At 40.7% G+C, this 13316-nt stretch overlaps 1 protein-coding gene across 2 annotated transcripts; it reads left to right on the forward strand.

The window, feature by feature from the left end:
- The first annotated feature begins 810 nt into the window (after window positions 1-810).
- IMPA1 (inositol monophosphatase 1) lies at window positions 811-12982 on the forward strand. Of its 2 annotated transcripts, XM_064154599.1 has the most exons (10): window positions 811-919; window positions 1461-1607; window positions 3050-3131; window positions 4222-4355; window positions 6217-6321; window positions 7438-7483; window positions 7600-7708; window positions 8861-8969; window positions 9754-9905; window positions 11104-12982. In XM_064154599.1, exons 3-10 carry the CDS (start codon window positions 3069-3071, stop codon window positions 11220-11222), a joined length of 837 nt encoding a protein of 278 aa, XP_064010669.1. In that variant the 5' UTR covers window positions 811-919; window positions 1461-1607; window positions 3050-3068; the 3' UTR covers window positions 11223-12982. The 2 variants fall into 2 exon arrangements, with proteins under 2 accessions (XP_064010669.1, XP_064010668.1); XM_064154598.1 differs by lacking the exon at window positions 1461-1607.
- The last annotated feature ends 334 nt before the right edge of the window (window positions 12983-13316 follow it).

A 13316-nucleotide genomic window follows, 5' to 3' on the forward strand; every position in this document is an offset into this window, starting at 1 on the left:
GCAAGACCCTGAGGGAAGCAGACATCACCACTGTTTCCCTTTCACAGCCTGTAATCTAGTTCTTCTCACCAAAACATTCCAGCTAGCTTCAAACTAGCACAACATTCAAGTTCTTTTTCATGGGTGTTCCTCCTCAGCAATGGAGCCTTCAAAGGTGCTCCTACTACAAAGACACTGTGGTGCTGGACTGGGTCCACTGAAGGGCAACAGAGCTGGCAAAGGATCTGGAGGTCTGGTGAGGAGCTGAGGTTGTTTTGTGTGGAGGAGACTGAGGGGAGACCTTCTCACTAACTCCCTGAAAGGAGACTGTAGTGAGGCTGCTGAAGGGTCTCTCCTCCCTAGTAACACAGGGTAGGAGGGGAAACAGCCTCGAATTGCACCAGGCAAAGTTTAGGTTGGGTATTAGAAGAAACTTCGTCACTGAAAGTGTTCTCAACCACTGGGCAACACTTCCCGTGGAGGTGGCTGAGCCCTCATCCCTGAAGGTGTCTGGGAGAGGCAGCGATGTGGTGCCGAGCAGCATGGATCAGCAGTAGGCTTGACAGAATTAGTGCATGGCTGGACCCGAGGATCTGAAAGGCCTCTTCCAGCCGAAACCACTGTGTGATCCTAAAAGCACAGACAATCGCCAGGCTCCAGCCCCAGGGGAAGGCTTTTACGGTACCTTCACCCTATCACGTCTAATCTTTAAAAAGCAGCCAACGTTAGAAGCCAAACGCAGCAGTCAGTTCCAGCTGCGAGGAGGAGCACACACACAGAGCCAAGCCCCGCCCGTCGCCCCCTGAGGCGGCGGCGCAGGCGCAGCGGCGGCGCTGGAGGCCGGCCGGAGGGGGCGGGCTGGCGGCTGCTGCCCCGGCGCGGCTGCGCGCCTCGGCTGCACGGACGCCGCGCAGGAGCCCTCGGTGCTGCGGGGACAGAGGTGAGCCTCTCCTTTCCTTAGTCGCCGTTTCGGGATGTTGCGCAGGGGATGCTGTGCAGCCTCGGTGGCTCTGTGGCCCTGCCATCGCCCGGGTCGGCAGGGCCATAGAGCCATCAGGGCTGGAGCTGCTCTCACCCCGGCCGGGCAATATGGGCCGCCCTTCAGACCTGGCATCCAAAATCTCTCCTCTGAAATCCAAAATCTTTCCAAAACCTGGACTCTGAGTCTGTCTTCTGAATGCATACCCGGAGTTTGCGGGACAGACTGGTCACTGGGCATGCAGAGAGGACAAAATGAAGCTGGAGCGCACTTTCTCTAGTCAGTATAGGCGCTGGTACTTAAGCAGAGTAAGTCTTGTGGAGTTCATGTTTTGGTGAGATATCAGTGCTGGGTTGGTTTTGGTTTTGACTCTGCTGTTATACTGCATGTTAATGTAAGTACATACTGAAAACTTAGAGGAAGAGCCTTACTTAAGGCTCCACGAGTGCTTCCGGTGGCTTACAGGTAACAGCGTAACTTAAGCTGGTGCTGTTGTACCCAGTTCTGTGTCCTGACAGATGATTAAAGGCCATGATTAGTAAGGAGCGGTGTCAACATAACTGAAGCGTTCTACCCTTGGCATTTAACCTGGCTTTTCTATCCGTCTCTGCCTGTTTGGGACTAAACCTGAGACAACAACCAGATCAGGGTAATGGCTTGTGTTAATTGCCCGGGTGTTTGTTTGGGTTTGACAATCATTTAGCTAATGTTTGTGAATCTGCAGGCATTTACCCAGGTCATCACTTGAAGTGAATCGCTTGAGTAGGAAATACTTTGTGCTGGTTTGAGCCTAGCTAGAATGATTTGGTGAGAAGAACTAGATTACAGGCTGTGAAAGGAAAACAAGGCTGATGTCTACCTCGCTCATAGGCTTGCTGAGATGTATAAAAACAAAAATCAAAGCATGGATAACTCACTTCTGCTGCTGGTGAGCTCCGAGCAGCATCTCTCTATCTCTCTAACTGCACCCTCCGTTTCATTGATTAATCCACTTTGCTTCCTAACCCCCTGGCCGAGCCTCCAGTCTTCCTTGGGACTGGGGTAAGGTTGCGAGGGGTAGGGGGAAGGTGAAGGGGCAGTTGGGAGCCCCTCCTGGGGACTCAGGTTTCTGGGAGGGGAGTTGTGTTTCTGTATTGCCTTTTACCTGGTATATTTCTGTCTATAACTGTATATACTGTAAATATCTGCTTGTGTATTCTGCTAAGCTGTAAATAATAAGTTTCATTCAATTTCCAGAGCTGGCTGAATCTATTCTGGGTGATTTCTAAAGTGAGGCAGGGGCAGGGAACACTCAAACCATCACGTCCTAAAAGGCTAGAGCTCAAAAATGAAACAGGCTTCAAACATTGCATCATTAAATGAATTCGTGGTCTGTTATGGGGGTGTATCAGAAATAATGACGAGTGGGCTGGCTTGTATTTCATATTGCTTGTGAAAATAGAGATGCACAGGTGGTAGAGTATCTTGTATTGCTTTCTAATAATTAAGAATATAGGCATCACTTTTAAAGGACTGTGAGATCTTGTAGCTATCTCATGTTGCATCAAAACAACTTCATTTTTGTGTTTTACATCAAGCCTGGAAGAAAGTATGAAGGACTAAAATACAGACAGGGTAGATTTTGAGTTTAAGATTCTAATCCTCTAATTTAAGATACTCAAAGTAATTTAAACCATACTTAAAAATACTGCTTCCTGTAGTAATTTGCAGTGAAGATTCCAGTGGCTTTAAGCAAAAAGCCTCAGAGCTGTATGCTGTGTCTGAGAATGTGCTTTTCACTGTGTCAAAATGTGGAATCTTGTACAAACATGTATCTTTCAAGACCGATGCTCTGTGCTTCTGAATGGTTTTGTGCTGTGCCTCTTTGATAAACCCAAAATTGGGAAGAAACCTGGTAACTTAGATTAAGCTTTTAATACTTCTCAAGCTAATGTTTGGTTTGGCTTGTTTTTTCCAGAGTAAAGGATAGAACAAACTTGCATATTCTAGCAAGGAGAAAACAGTCCAATCCAGAATAGAGGGAGCAGAAAATTAGAATTAGCAAAAGAAATAGCTGTAAACATTTTTCTATTAATCTCCTCTTTTTTGTAGGCTGTAAATCTACAAGAAGATGGCAGATTCTTGGCAAGAATGCATGGACTATGCAGTTGCTTTAGCAAGGAAAGCTGGGGAGGCAAGTACAGGCTACTTGTAAATAATATTATGTATTGAATCCAGTGTGTATGTACCTTTTGAAGGAGGTCGATGTTCAATGTTATGTTGAGGAGTGTCTTGTCAGTAACATAAAGTAGCAGAATTGTTCAGTGATGTTCAAGTTCAGGATTGGAGTGGCTTTCATCTTTACAACTTGGTTAATTTAAGAAAACAACTTTGCACTTTCTTTTGGACTGGCATGCAAGTAAAGGCTAAAGAGTATCTTTTGTGCCTTGAATTTGATTGAAAAGAAAAATAAATTCTGAGCTGGGGTAAATAAAGCATATCTCTTTTTTTCCCCTTAAACTGCACCTGTCTCCTCATCTCACCATCTGAAAACTGTTTTAAACACCTCAGTCAGCTTTGTACAGTGGCCTGTTGGCACAAGATGCTGTATTGTGTTCTCTCCATAAAGACTAGCTTGCTTCTGTAAATAAGAGTCGTGCTTTGCCTATTTGTGATCTAAGATGGCTCAGAACAAGAAAGAACATTTGCACATCTTGGCAGAGCCAAGTGATTACCAAATGTTCAGTCTTTGGTACTTCTGCTTGGTACATTTGAATGCTGTTGCAACCAGACAAGATGGTACATAAACCACTTCTGTCTCGTGGAGCTGCGGAGTCTGCAAAACATCGTCTTTGCAACAGCCTCATTAAAGTCTTCCCTTAGGAAATCTTTTTAAGTCATTGTAAAATAATTCTGTGGGCTGTGAGGCATGGATTCTTGAGCTGATTCTGATAGTTTGAACATCATAAATGCAGGGTCTGACTAAAAATAACTGGCATTAAGATCATTCTTAAGTGTTCCGTTCAACTCTGGTATTTAAATTGGTACATCTAAAATGTGTCCAAACAAAAGAGAGTTCAGCTCTCTTTTGATATATACATAGATAAATGCATGGGTAAGCCCAAACTTTTGCATTTAAATCCAGATTTTGTCACTGCTTGTGTTTGATTTTTATGTCAGTATAGAAAAATACACTAAAAATATGCTTTAATTTCTGGGAAAACTAATATTTTCCATACTTCTAGTGGAGAAAGATTTATTAATCTTCTTCCTCTTGTTAACAGGTAATCCGTGGAGCACTCAAAGAAGAAATATCTGTTATGACTAAAAGTTCACCTGTGGATCTAGTGACAGAAACTGATCAAAAAGTGGAAAACTTCATTATTTCTTCAATAAAAGAAAAGTATCCTTCTCACAGGTATGACTCCTTATAAATACAGTTTTGACAGAAGGCAAGAGGTGACTGACAGAAGAAAATGGAAAGTTCATGGTTTTGCTTGGCAGGATTCAAGCACAGTAGGCATGCAGGAAAGTTACAGCATTCTTCCTTATGCTCAGTGCATTAAATATTTCAGAGGAGTAGTGGGTTGAGGTTTTGCAAGACAGAGTGTCCCTGTGATTTAATAGCATGAGTTTAGCCTTGTTCAGTACTTATGCTGAAAGCCACTTCTAGTTGAGGCACTTGTAAATAGCAACTTGCTTATTTGTATTGAAAAGTCAAAGGTGACCCCAAGATACAGCCAGAACCCAAATATCTTGTGTGCAGTTGTTGTCTATTGAAATTGACATGCCTTCAGTGGTTGTGCTGGAGGAATCCTGTCCATCTTTGGCAAATGTCATACAATTTAAGAACAGCAGACATACGTAAGAGAAAACAAGATCTTCTGATTCTGCATAACTGAAAGTCTGTCTCTTAAAATATTGTGGGTTTGGGGTTTTTTTAACTGCTGGTCCCTTTTTTTCCTCTCTCCTGTAACAAATCTATTTTTGTATGTGTCTAGCTTACTCCAGACTTTCTTTTCCATTTTGATATAATGGCACAAGTTTAATATAGCTGCCTTAAAGTGAGTTCTTCTTGAAAGTTTTCTTACTCTAGCTGTGTATGTGAAGTGTAATAAATAGGCTTAGAACTGGAACAACTGAGGTGATCCAAAATGTCAGTAACCTAAAGAAATTAGTGTAAGCATACAGACTTCTGAAATTGCCTTGAAATAACAGTTTCTGTGACACTGATGAACATTTCAGAATATTTTAGCTTCTTTTTTTTTATTAGATAATTGATAGCACATGAGACATCCTAGTGTTGAATTCCTTTTTCTAAGGAATTACTCATCCACTTAACTCTTCAGCCTCTTTGTGAAGATCTGCTGCCTTTTGGAAACAGGCTTTCTTTCTGAGCAGTCATTTTCACTTCCGTGGTTAATCATGAAACTCCTAATCAATATTAAAGGGATCTTACTTGTTTACTCTCAGCAGTTCTCATTGTGCATGTTTGTGGAGGAAAGGGTGTGTTTGATGCATGCTTTTTAGAGCTTCAGTAATAGGTGGTAAATTCAACAACGTGCAACAGACATAGAATTTCACCCACTTAGACTTGTCCTAGTAATTTTACAGGTCAAAACAAATACTTTCACGAGCAGCAGAAACTTTGAAGTGTGGGTTCCTGTGGTCCCATGCCTTGTGTATCCATTGTATTTGGTACTGTAGTTGAGTATGCACTCTGTTGTCTTCATCAGGAGGAGCTCTGGTTTGTGTTTCATCTCCTGATCGTATTATTGCTTCCTAATGCTCTTAAAATTAAACAGTTTTGAGACTAACAACTTTCTGGCATGTTTGGGTTGAAATCAGACTGCATTTGCAATAGTTGCTTCAGCTGTCTAACCAGTTGCAGATGACGGCAAAGGCTGTCTTCAGTGAAAACACAAGCTAAAAAATAGTGGTTTATAGCACAAATAAAAAGTGTAAGTATCTATAAGTGTTTTCACAAAAAAATAATGATTCTGTTACCAGAAAAAAAATCTGAAAGCTTCAGTGTTTTGAATACTAAATTACAGTAATGGGTATTAAGATGTAAAGTTCTTCTCCCCACGTTTGTACTTATCTATGACATCATAAATATTGATGCAAGCTTAGTCAGATGTGGTTGGTGCTTTCTAAATAATTTGTGTATTGCTCAGCTTTTTCCATCTGCTCACTGGTGGTGCAAACCCCTGCATCTTGCTGCATGTTTTTTAATTTCAAGTGGTATAATTCAGGCATTTCAAACAATTTCCTTGCAGCTTCATCGGAGAAGAATCTGTTGCAGCTGGAGAGGGCAGCATTTTGACAGATAACCCCACATGGATTATAGACCCTATTGATGGAACCACCAACTTTGTGCACAGGTCCACCTTTCACTTTTTTTTATGCTAGACATTTCAGCTGATTATTCTTTTTCTTTCTCCAGTTCCATTAAAGTATGGGGTTGGGTTTTTCTTTTTTTTTTTTTTACTACCAACTTGTTAATAGTCATAAATTGCTGTTTACATTTACTGGGAGCCATTGGACAGGTTTTGTAATCATTTCAGTGTTTCCAGAGGTATTATAATGATCTCACTCTGTAACCAAGAGCAACTGTTCCATGAGAGACTGTACTGTATAGCAAAGGTCAGCAGCCTTTGGCATGGGGACTAAAGGTAGGTGAGCTGATTTTTAACAGTAAAGCAGCAGGACTTAACAAGGAGTTGCAGCTTCTTCAGAGAGGTGATAACAGCTCCAAGTGCTCATTTTTAAGAAACTTCAAATTCATCAAGATCAAGGAGCCACTGCCATGGGAGAAAGCAGAATATCACCAGTCATTGCCTAGTGATGGTGAGAAGAGGACTTGGAGTGTAATGCTGACTGCTTATTTCTTCAGTCTTTGTAGTGCTGGAGATTTTGGCCACAATGAGCTTTTCTGAGCATGATTCCAGTTTTGGAATTATAGCTGCTGTGTGCACCTAAGTTTTGAACAGCTGCTGAATCCTGCTAAGTAGCAGGTGTGAGAAGCTGTCAGAAAAGAATCCCTTCTGGATTTACATACTGAAAAGTGCCTGGTTTTTGCAGGTAGCAATTAAGGCAAACATATTGAAACTACAATTTTTGAAGAGTAGCAACTTATAATGAAAAATTAATTGGTTGATTGTCAAAAACTTAGGCTGAGATGTAGTCTGCCACGTCCTCTGTGCTCCAGTTGCCTTCAGTTTTCCCACTAGCTGGTAACAGCTCTAACAGCAGTGACAGTCTCTGGGCTAAGTTTTAGTGGGTAGGAAAGTTTCTATTTTAAATGTTAATCCGTGTATTTGGTCTGTTTTCATAGTAAATTGTGTAAGATACAGAAAACTAATATTTCCTCTGTAGTCCAAGTTTCCTTTTGAAACATACATTGCATTTGACTGACCATTGTTTTTCTTGAGAGGAAGCATTGTGCTAAAAGCAGTATAGTATCTCACCATAAATTAGTGAAATGTTTTGTTTTGTAGGTTTCCATTTGTGGCAGTTTCAATTGGCTTTGTTGTAAACAAAAAGGTACACTCTCTGTTACTTAATATCTGATTAATCAAACCCATATGAATTCTTTGTTGCTATTTATAACTGAGATCTATATTTTCACAATAAATAAAGGCTTTTACTTTTTCTTGCAGATGGAGTTTGGAATTGTGTATAGTTGTATAGAAGACAAGATGTATACTGCCAGGAAAGGCAAAGGTGCATTTTGCAATGGACAGAAGCTTCAGGTATCAGGCCAGAAAGGTAAGCTGGTAAAATACTGAACTATTATTACTAATGGAGTGAGGCATCAGCAGTTTTAGAGTGGGATATGTTCCTGGTTTTTAGCCTAGACTTTGTTTTGCAGACAGGCTTCTTTTGGCCATGGATTGTTCAGTACTGAGAAACTGCTTTTATGTTCACTTTGCACTTCACATACTTCTGATCTTTGCAAAATCAGGACTCGGCCACTGAAGATTTTATTCCCTGTGTCTATCTGTTGCGGGGTTTTATTTGCTTGGTTTTAATTCTCAGTGTGGCTGTAATCCTTCTGTGATTGTGCTTTAGAGTCTGAAAAAAAAAAAAAGCCTGCCAAGCAATTCAGCTTCAACCAGGTGTGAAGCAGTGGCTTAAATCAGTATCAGTCTTGTATGCTAACCACCCTCCTTGAAGTAAAATTCACCTTCACAACAGTGGGACCTTTCAGGATCTGAGGACTGTTTTAATTTTTGTAGGCATTGAACTTTCTTTACTAGTGACATTAATGTATATGCACAGTTGAACCAAATCACTGTGTATTATTTTTTCCTGCCATTTTCCTTGTAAGAACAAATTTTTATACTTTAAATATATGTAATATTTCTGTTAAAGTACTGTGGCCATTTGAGCTAGATTTCTAGCTCAGACATAAAACCAAATTTGGAACAGAGAAACTTAGAAGTGGAAGCTCTGAGTGGAGAGGTGAACATTCTAGGAATAGGCCATATAATGGCAACGATGGATAGGTTAATATAATTTCATTGGAGCATCAACAGCTTTATGTCTGGAAGCACAGCTTGTACCTTCCCTTGCTGCTTCTGCTGTGCCCACTGTTATCTTCCCCCGCCGCTCTTTCAGCTGCTGCTGCTTTTGCTGCTTCGCTGCCACTTGACCCCTTCCCCATCTTCCTTAAGGTTACTATATTTCTGTAGTAGTTTATCTCCTTATACTGCTATAAGAAATACAATTTAATTTTTCCTGACTTTCCAAAAATCCATGGTGTAGTGAGTTTACTGGGGGAGGGATCCGCCCTAACCCGGGATAAGTACCTTGCTATATTTTCAGTCTTGTAAGAAAGCAGTGAGGTAAACTTTGCTGATAATTGTTGCTATATACAAGTCATACTGTTAGAAAAGTGAGGCTTTACTTCTTTTCCAGACATTACAAAATCGCTTTTAGTAACAGAATTGGGGTCAAATCGAGATCCAGAGACTATAAAAATAATTCTTTCTAACATGGAAAGACTTCTCAGTATTCCTATTCATGGGTAAGATACTTCCTACTTTTTGTATTTACTGATAGTGTTAATACTCCAAACATAATCTCTTGGGGGAAGGGTTCTTTGGGAACTATGATTTAAATGTTTTTTGTCTGGTGGCTTCTGCAGAGAAGGTTTGTTTAACTTTGTCAAGCTGAGACATACAGAAGAGAACCCTAACAATCAGTATTAAGAAGTAAAGCAGGTTTGGGTTTGTAGGACTAAAATGTATCATGTTTACCAGTTAAAAAAATAAATATGATTATGTACTTTTTTTTCCCCCACAGAAAGAAACCAGGAGTAGAACAAGATAATTCACATTTCTTAGTTTTCTTTCCTTGTAGTAATGAAAATAATTGGATTTTTGTATCTATCATGTATATCAGAAAACAAAATTAGATCTCTCTTTCCTCTTTTTACTCTGTGCATTGTTTTTTTTAATCTGTCCTAGTAGTTGAAAGTGTCCATTACCTGCTCTAATTTTGGTTACATTTCCTACTTTGTCTCCTTCAGATAACATGTTTTAGGATTAGAAGTTGTTTTAGGATTTCTTTTCACTCTAAACCAAAAATGTTTAAAAATATTTCCAATGATTTGCTGTATTCAGGGAGCTCTTTAAGCCACTTCAGCAAAGCTTCATTCCCAGTTTTTTGTTTCCCTGCAGCATTCCATCCTATTTTTTTTTCTCTCGGTTCACTTTGTGCATGGTGCTTCTGTGTTCCCTGTGTACTATACACAGAAATGTGGCTTTCTTACAAACTATTCCGTGTTTAAAAAAGTCTGTCTCCTGCAGGATTAGAGCCGTTGGTACAGCAGCTGTCAACATGTGCCTTGTGGCAACGGGTGGAGCTGATGCCTATTACGAAATGGGAATTCACTGCTGGGACATGGCAGGGGCTGGGATCATTGTTACTGAGGCAGGTGGGGTGCTGCTGGATGTATCAGGTAAGTGTGTGGGCTTGCATGAGACTCTCTTGGCCTTTTAAATAGCTAATTGACAGGCTGATGCGGCAAGCTGAGAGAGGCTGTTCAGCCTGGAGAAGATAAATCTCTAAGGAGACTTGTGACGGTTTGGGTGTTCCCCACCCCCCACACACTTCAGAAATTACCCAGACTAGACTCAGCTGGCTCTGGAAATATCAAAACCTTCCAGTACTTGAAGGGGACCTATAGGAATGCTGGAGAGGAAATGTTTACAAGGGGATAGGACAAGGAGTAGTGGTTTGAAAGTAGGGAAGGGCAGATTTAGATTGGACATTAGGAAAAAGTTCTTTACTATGACAGTGGCAGAGCACTGTATCAGGTTGCTCAAGGAGGTGGTGGAAGCTCCACCCCTGGTGACATTCAAGGTCAGGCTTCATGAGGCTCTGAGCAACCTAATCTAGTTGGAGATGTCCCTGCATAACTGCAGAGGCAGTTGGACTAGATGACCTCTAGAGGTGCCTTCCAAACCAGCGTATTCTGCAACTCTTATTGGAAGGAAAATGTGGCTGAAAGTAGAAGGCCAAGAGATGTTTCATTCCTCTTTCCAAGTTACCGTCACTGAACAAAGTTCCCTTCCAGTTAACAGATAGTCAGTTGTATGTTGTTAAGCTACAAGATAAACTTTACTCCCTTGGCTGAGCACCTGGAGAAGTGAAAAGAGACAGTAAGCATTCACTGAAGAGAATTTAAATGTAGCTCATGTGAGATACCTGTTGTGTTACATGTAGAGAGCAAGAAGGTTTCCCCTCAGCCTGCTCTGCTCTGGACTAGACAACTCGATTTCTCTCAGCTGCTCAGTCACAGATCATCTAGTTCCAACTCCCTGCCATGGACAGGGCCACCTCATACTAGACCAGGTTGCTCAAAGCCCCATCCAGCCTGCCTTTGAACACTTTCAGGCTTGGAACCTCCACCACTGCTCTGGGCAACCAATATTTTACCACTCTCCTGGGGAAGAATTTCTTCCTAATGTCTAATCTCAGTCTTGCTTCTTCCCCCTCACCTTGTCACTCCATGCTGTTGTGTACATGCCTTTGTGTATTTAAACTTGGTCCTAAAGAGCAATGTATTATTTTCACTTGATTTTTTAAGTGCTGATTTTCTTACCAGCTTCTAATTTTCTGCAGCTAGAAGCTAGTTACTTTGCTTTGCTTTTTAGGTGGACCATTTGACTTGATGTCTCGAAGAATTATTGCAGCAAGTAGTCGAGCTATAGGAGAGAGAATAGCCAAAGCACTTCAAATAATTCCTCTGAAAAGGGATGATGCAACTAACTGAACACCAAAATGCTTCAAATGTAATTATATGCTGTTGTCTCATACTCTTATGTGATTGTTCTACACCTGGAACCTGATTAAAAGATAACTAGATGGTAGGCTCAGTCCTGGTGTGACTGCTAAGTAGTGGTTTGAGATTGAACCTTTAAGTATGTTATTTAGCATTACAGTTGCATAAAGATATCTAAAAAGATGCAAAGACAACTGATACTTTCAAGTTCTCTACTACACTGGAAGGCATAGCAAGAGACTCTGACATACAGATAAATACAAATCTCTAATCCTCCAAGTGACAAAACAAAATTCATTATCTTAACAACCCCTCACCACATCTGCTCCTGAACCCAAAAAGGTGTAGACATTACTGTTCATCCAGTCTGTCTCATCTGTGACCTTCAGTGTCATCAGTGTGTCCATTTCCTTACCTTGTTTTTGTAGAGGTAGCTGGCACGTTTCCAAACTTTTTTGAGTTGCTTGTAGTTTGAGTCTAATTTAAAGGCTGTATTACTTATCTGTCTTTGGTTTTGTAGTCATCATTCTTATGGTGGATAAATGCAGTCTCTTATTCAGCCTCTTCTGTGGCCAGTATACTTGCAAGTTCTTTGCAGTTGCAAACTGGATAGTTTTGGTGCCAGGAAATGGAGTGCATGATCTTGGAGGTCTCTTCCAACCTGGTTGATTCTGTGTTTCCCAAAACCAAGTTCTGAGCACACCTTCTATCACCAAATGCACTTACTTTAAATTAGTATGAACCATGACTTGCATGGGTACCAGGCACTCAGTCTTTCCTGGCAGTTAGAATTCCTGTTAGTTTTAGAATTCCTGTTAGTTTTGTTCCTTTATGGATGTGTGTGTTTCAAAGTTTAAGGAATCTTTAAAATCCAACAGAGGCAGCATAAAAGTTAGCCCACAGTCCATATTTGTTTATATCATCTGTAAGCTGTGACAGCAGTGACCAGCCAGGGTCAAGTTTCTGTTGTGTTGTAGAGTGCATGGGCACAAAAGAAGGCACACATCTAAACATAAAGGCTTTGCAGATCTAACAGATATTAGTAAGCTCATTCTTGGTGACACCAATTCAGAATTTTTCTATTTATGAGTGCACTGTTCACATAATTAATGCACTTTAAAAAACAAAACAAGATTTAACTTGGATCAGTTTTTTTGACTAAGTTTTCCACATCTAAAGGTTGTGAAATGAAGTTTTCTCCAGTGGTCCAGTCAAGACACAGCACTGCTTTGCAAAACCTGACTTCTTGTACTGCTGTCCCACTGGTTCTGTTTTGGAAAATGGTATTTTATGTCCTGAAATTTCAGCAGATCTCACAACATTCTCTTTTGGAAAATGTTTTTTTCTGTCCTGAAGTTTCAACAGATCTCACAATATTCAGTCTTTCCTATGGGTTGATTTTTTTGCAGAGATATTTAATGCAAAGTTGTATCTAATGGCAGATGGTTAACGTTAATGAGATCAGCCTGCTTCTCTTCAAGGTCTTGTCAAAAAGCCAGGCTTGCATTAATGTTACTTTTTAAATTCCCCTTGACAAGGATATAAACTTTTGGAGCATTTCAAAGTAACTTTATCACTATAAATTATGTGAGATCATCATGATTTCTTGAGAAGTGTCTGCTGTATCATTTCTATGGCTTTTGTATAACAAATTCTTTGTGACTTTTTAAACTGATTTAATTGTGAAATAGAGATGTCTAGAAAGACTTGAAATGGGAGAACACATTTGAAATAAATATGCTTTAGCAGCAGGTGGCTTCAGGTGTGCTTTCTTTCTTAACATACTTCAGAGTACAGTCCTGGGTCCCAGCAGATTGCATTTGTGGGCTTCAGACTGTCGCCCCGTTGAACACTTCTCTTCTTGGCCTCAGATGCACACAGATAATAGACTATTTAGAGTAGTTTGGGTTGGAAGTGACCTTAAAGATCATCTAGTTCCAATTCGTTTTCCAGGCAGGGATGTGAGACCTGCCCTGCCTCAATGCAATGGCCAGGAATGCCTTCTACTAGACCCAGCTTGAACACTTCCAGGCTTGGAACCTCCACAGTTTCCCTAAGCAATGTGTTTGAGTGCCTCACCACCCT

Source organism: Pogoniulus pusillus, chromosome 14, assembly GCF_015220805.1.
Source record: "Pogoniulus pusillus isolate bPogPus1 chromosome 14, bPogPus1.pri, whole genome shotgun sequence".
NCBI lineage: Eukaryota > Metazoa > Chordata > Aves > Piciformes > Lybiidae > Pogoniulus > Pogoniulus pusillus.

Bases quoted from the DNA above. Each gene is read 5' to 3' on its own strand.
- IMPA1 (XM_064154599.1), top strand. From the start codon at position 3,069: ATGGCAGATTCTTGGCAAGAATGCATGGACTATGCAGTTGCTTTAGCA. The intron at 6,322-7,437 runs GTCCACCTTTCA...TTTGTTTTGTAG, and splicing joins ACCACCAACTTTGTGCACAG to GTTTCCATTTGTGGCAGTTT. The intron at 7,709-8,860 runs GTAAGCTGGTAA...CTTCTTTTCCAG, and splicing joins TCAGGTATCAGGCCAGAAAG to ACATTACAAAATCGCTTTTA.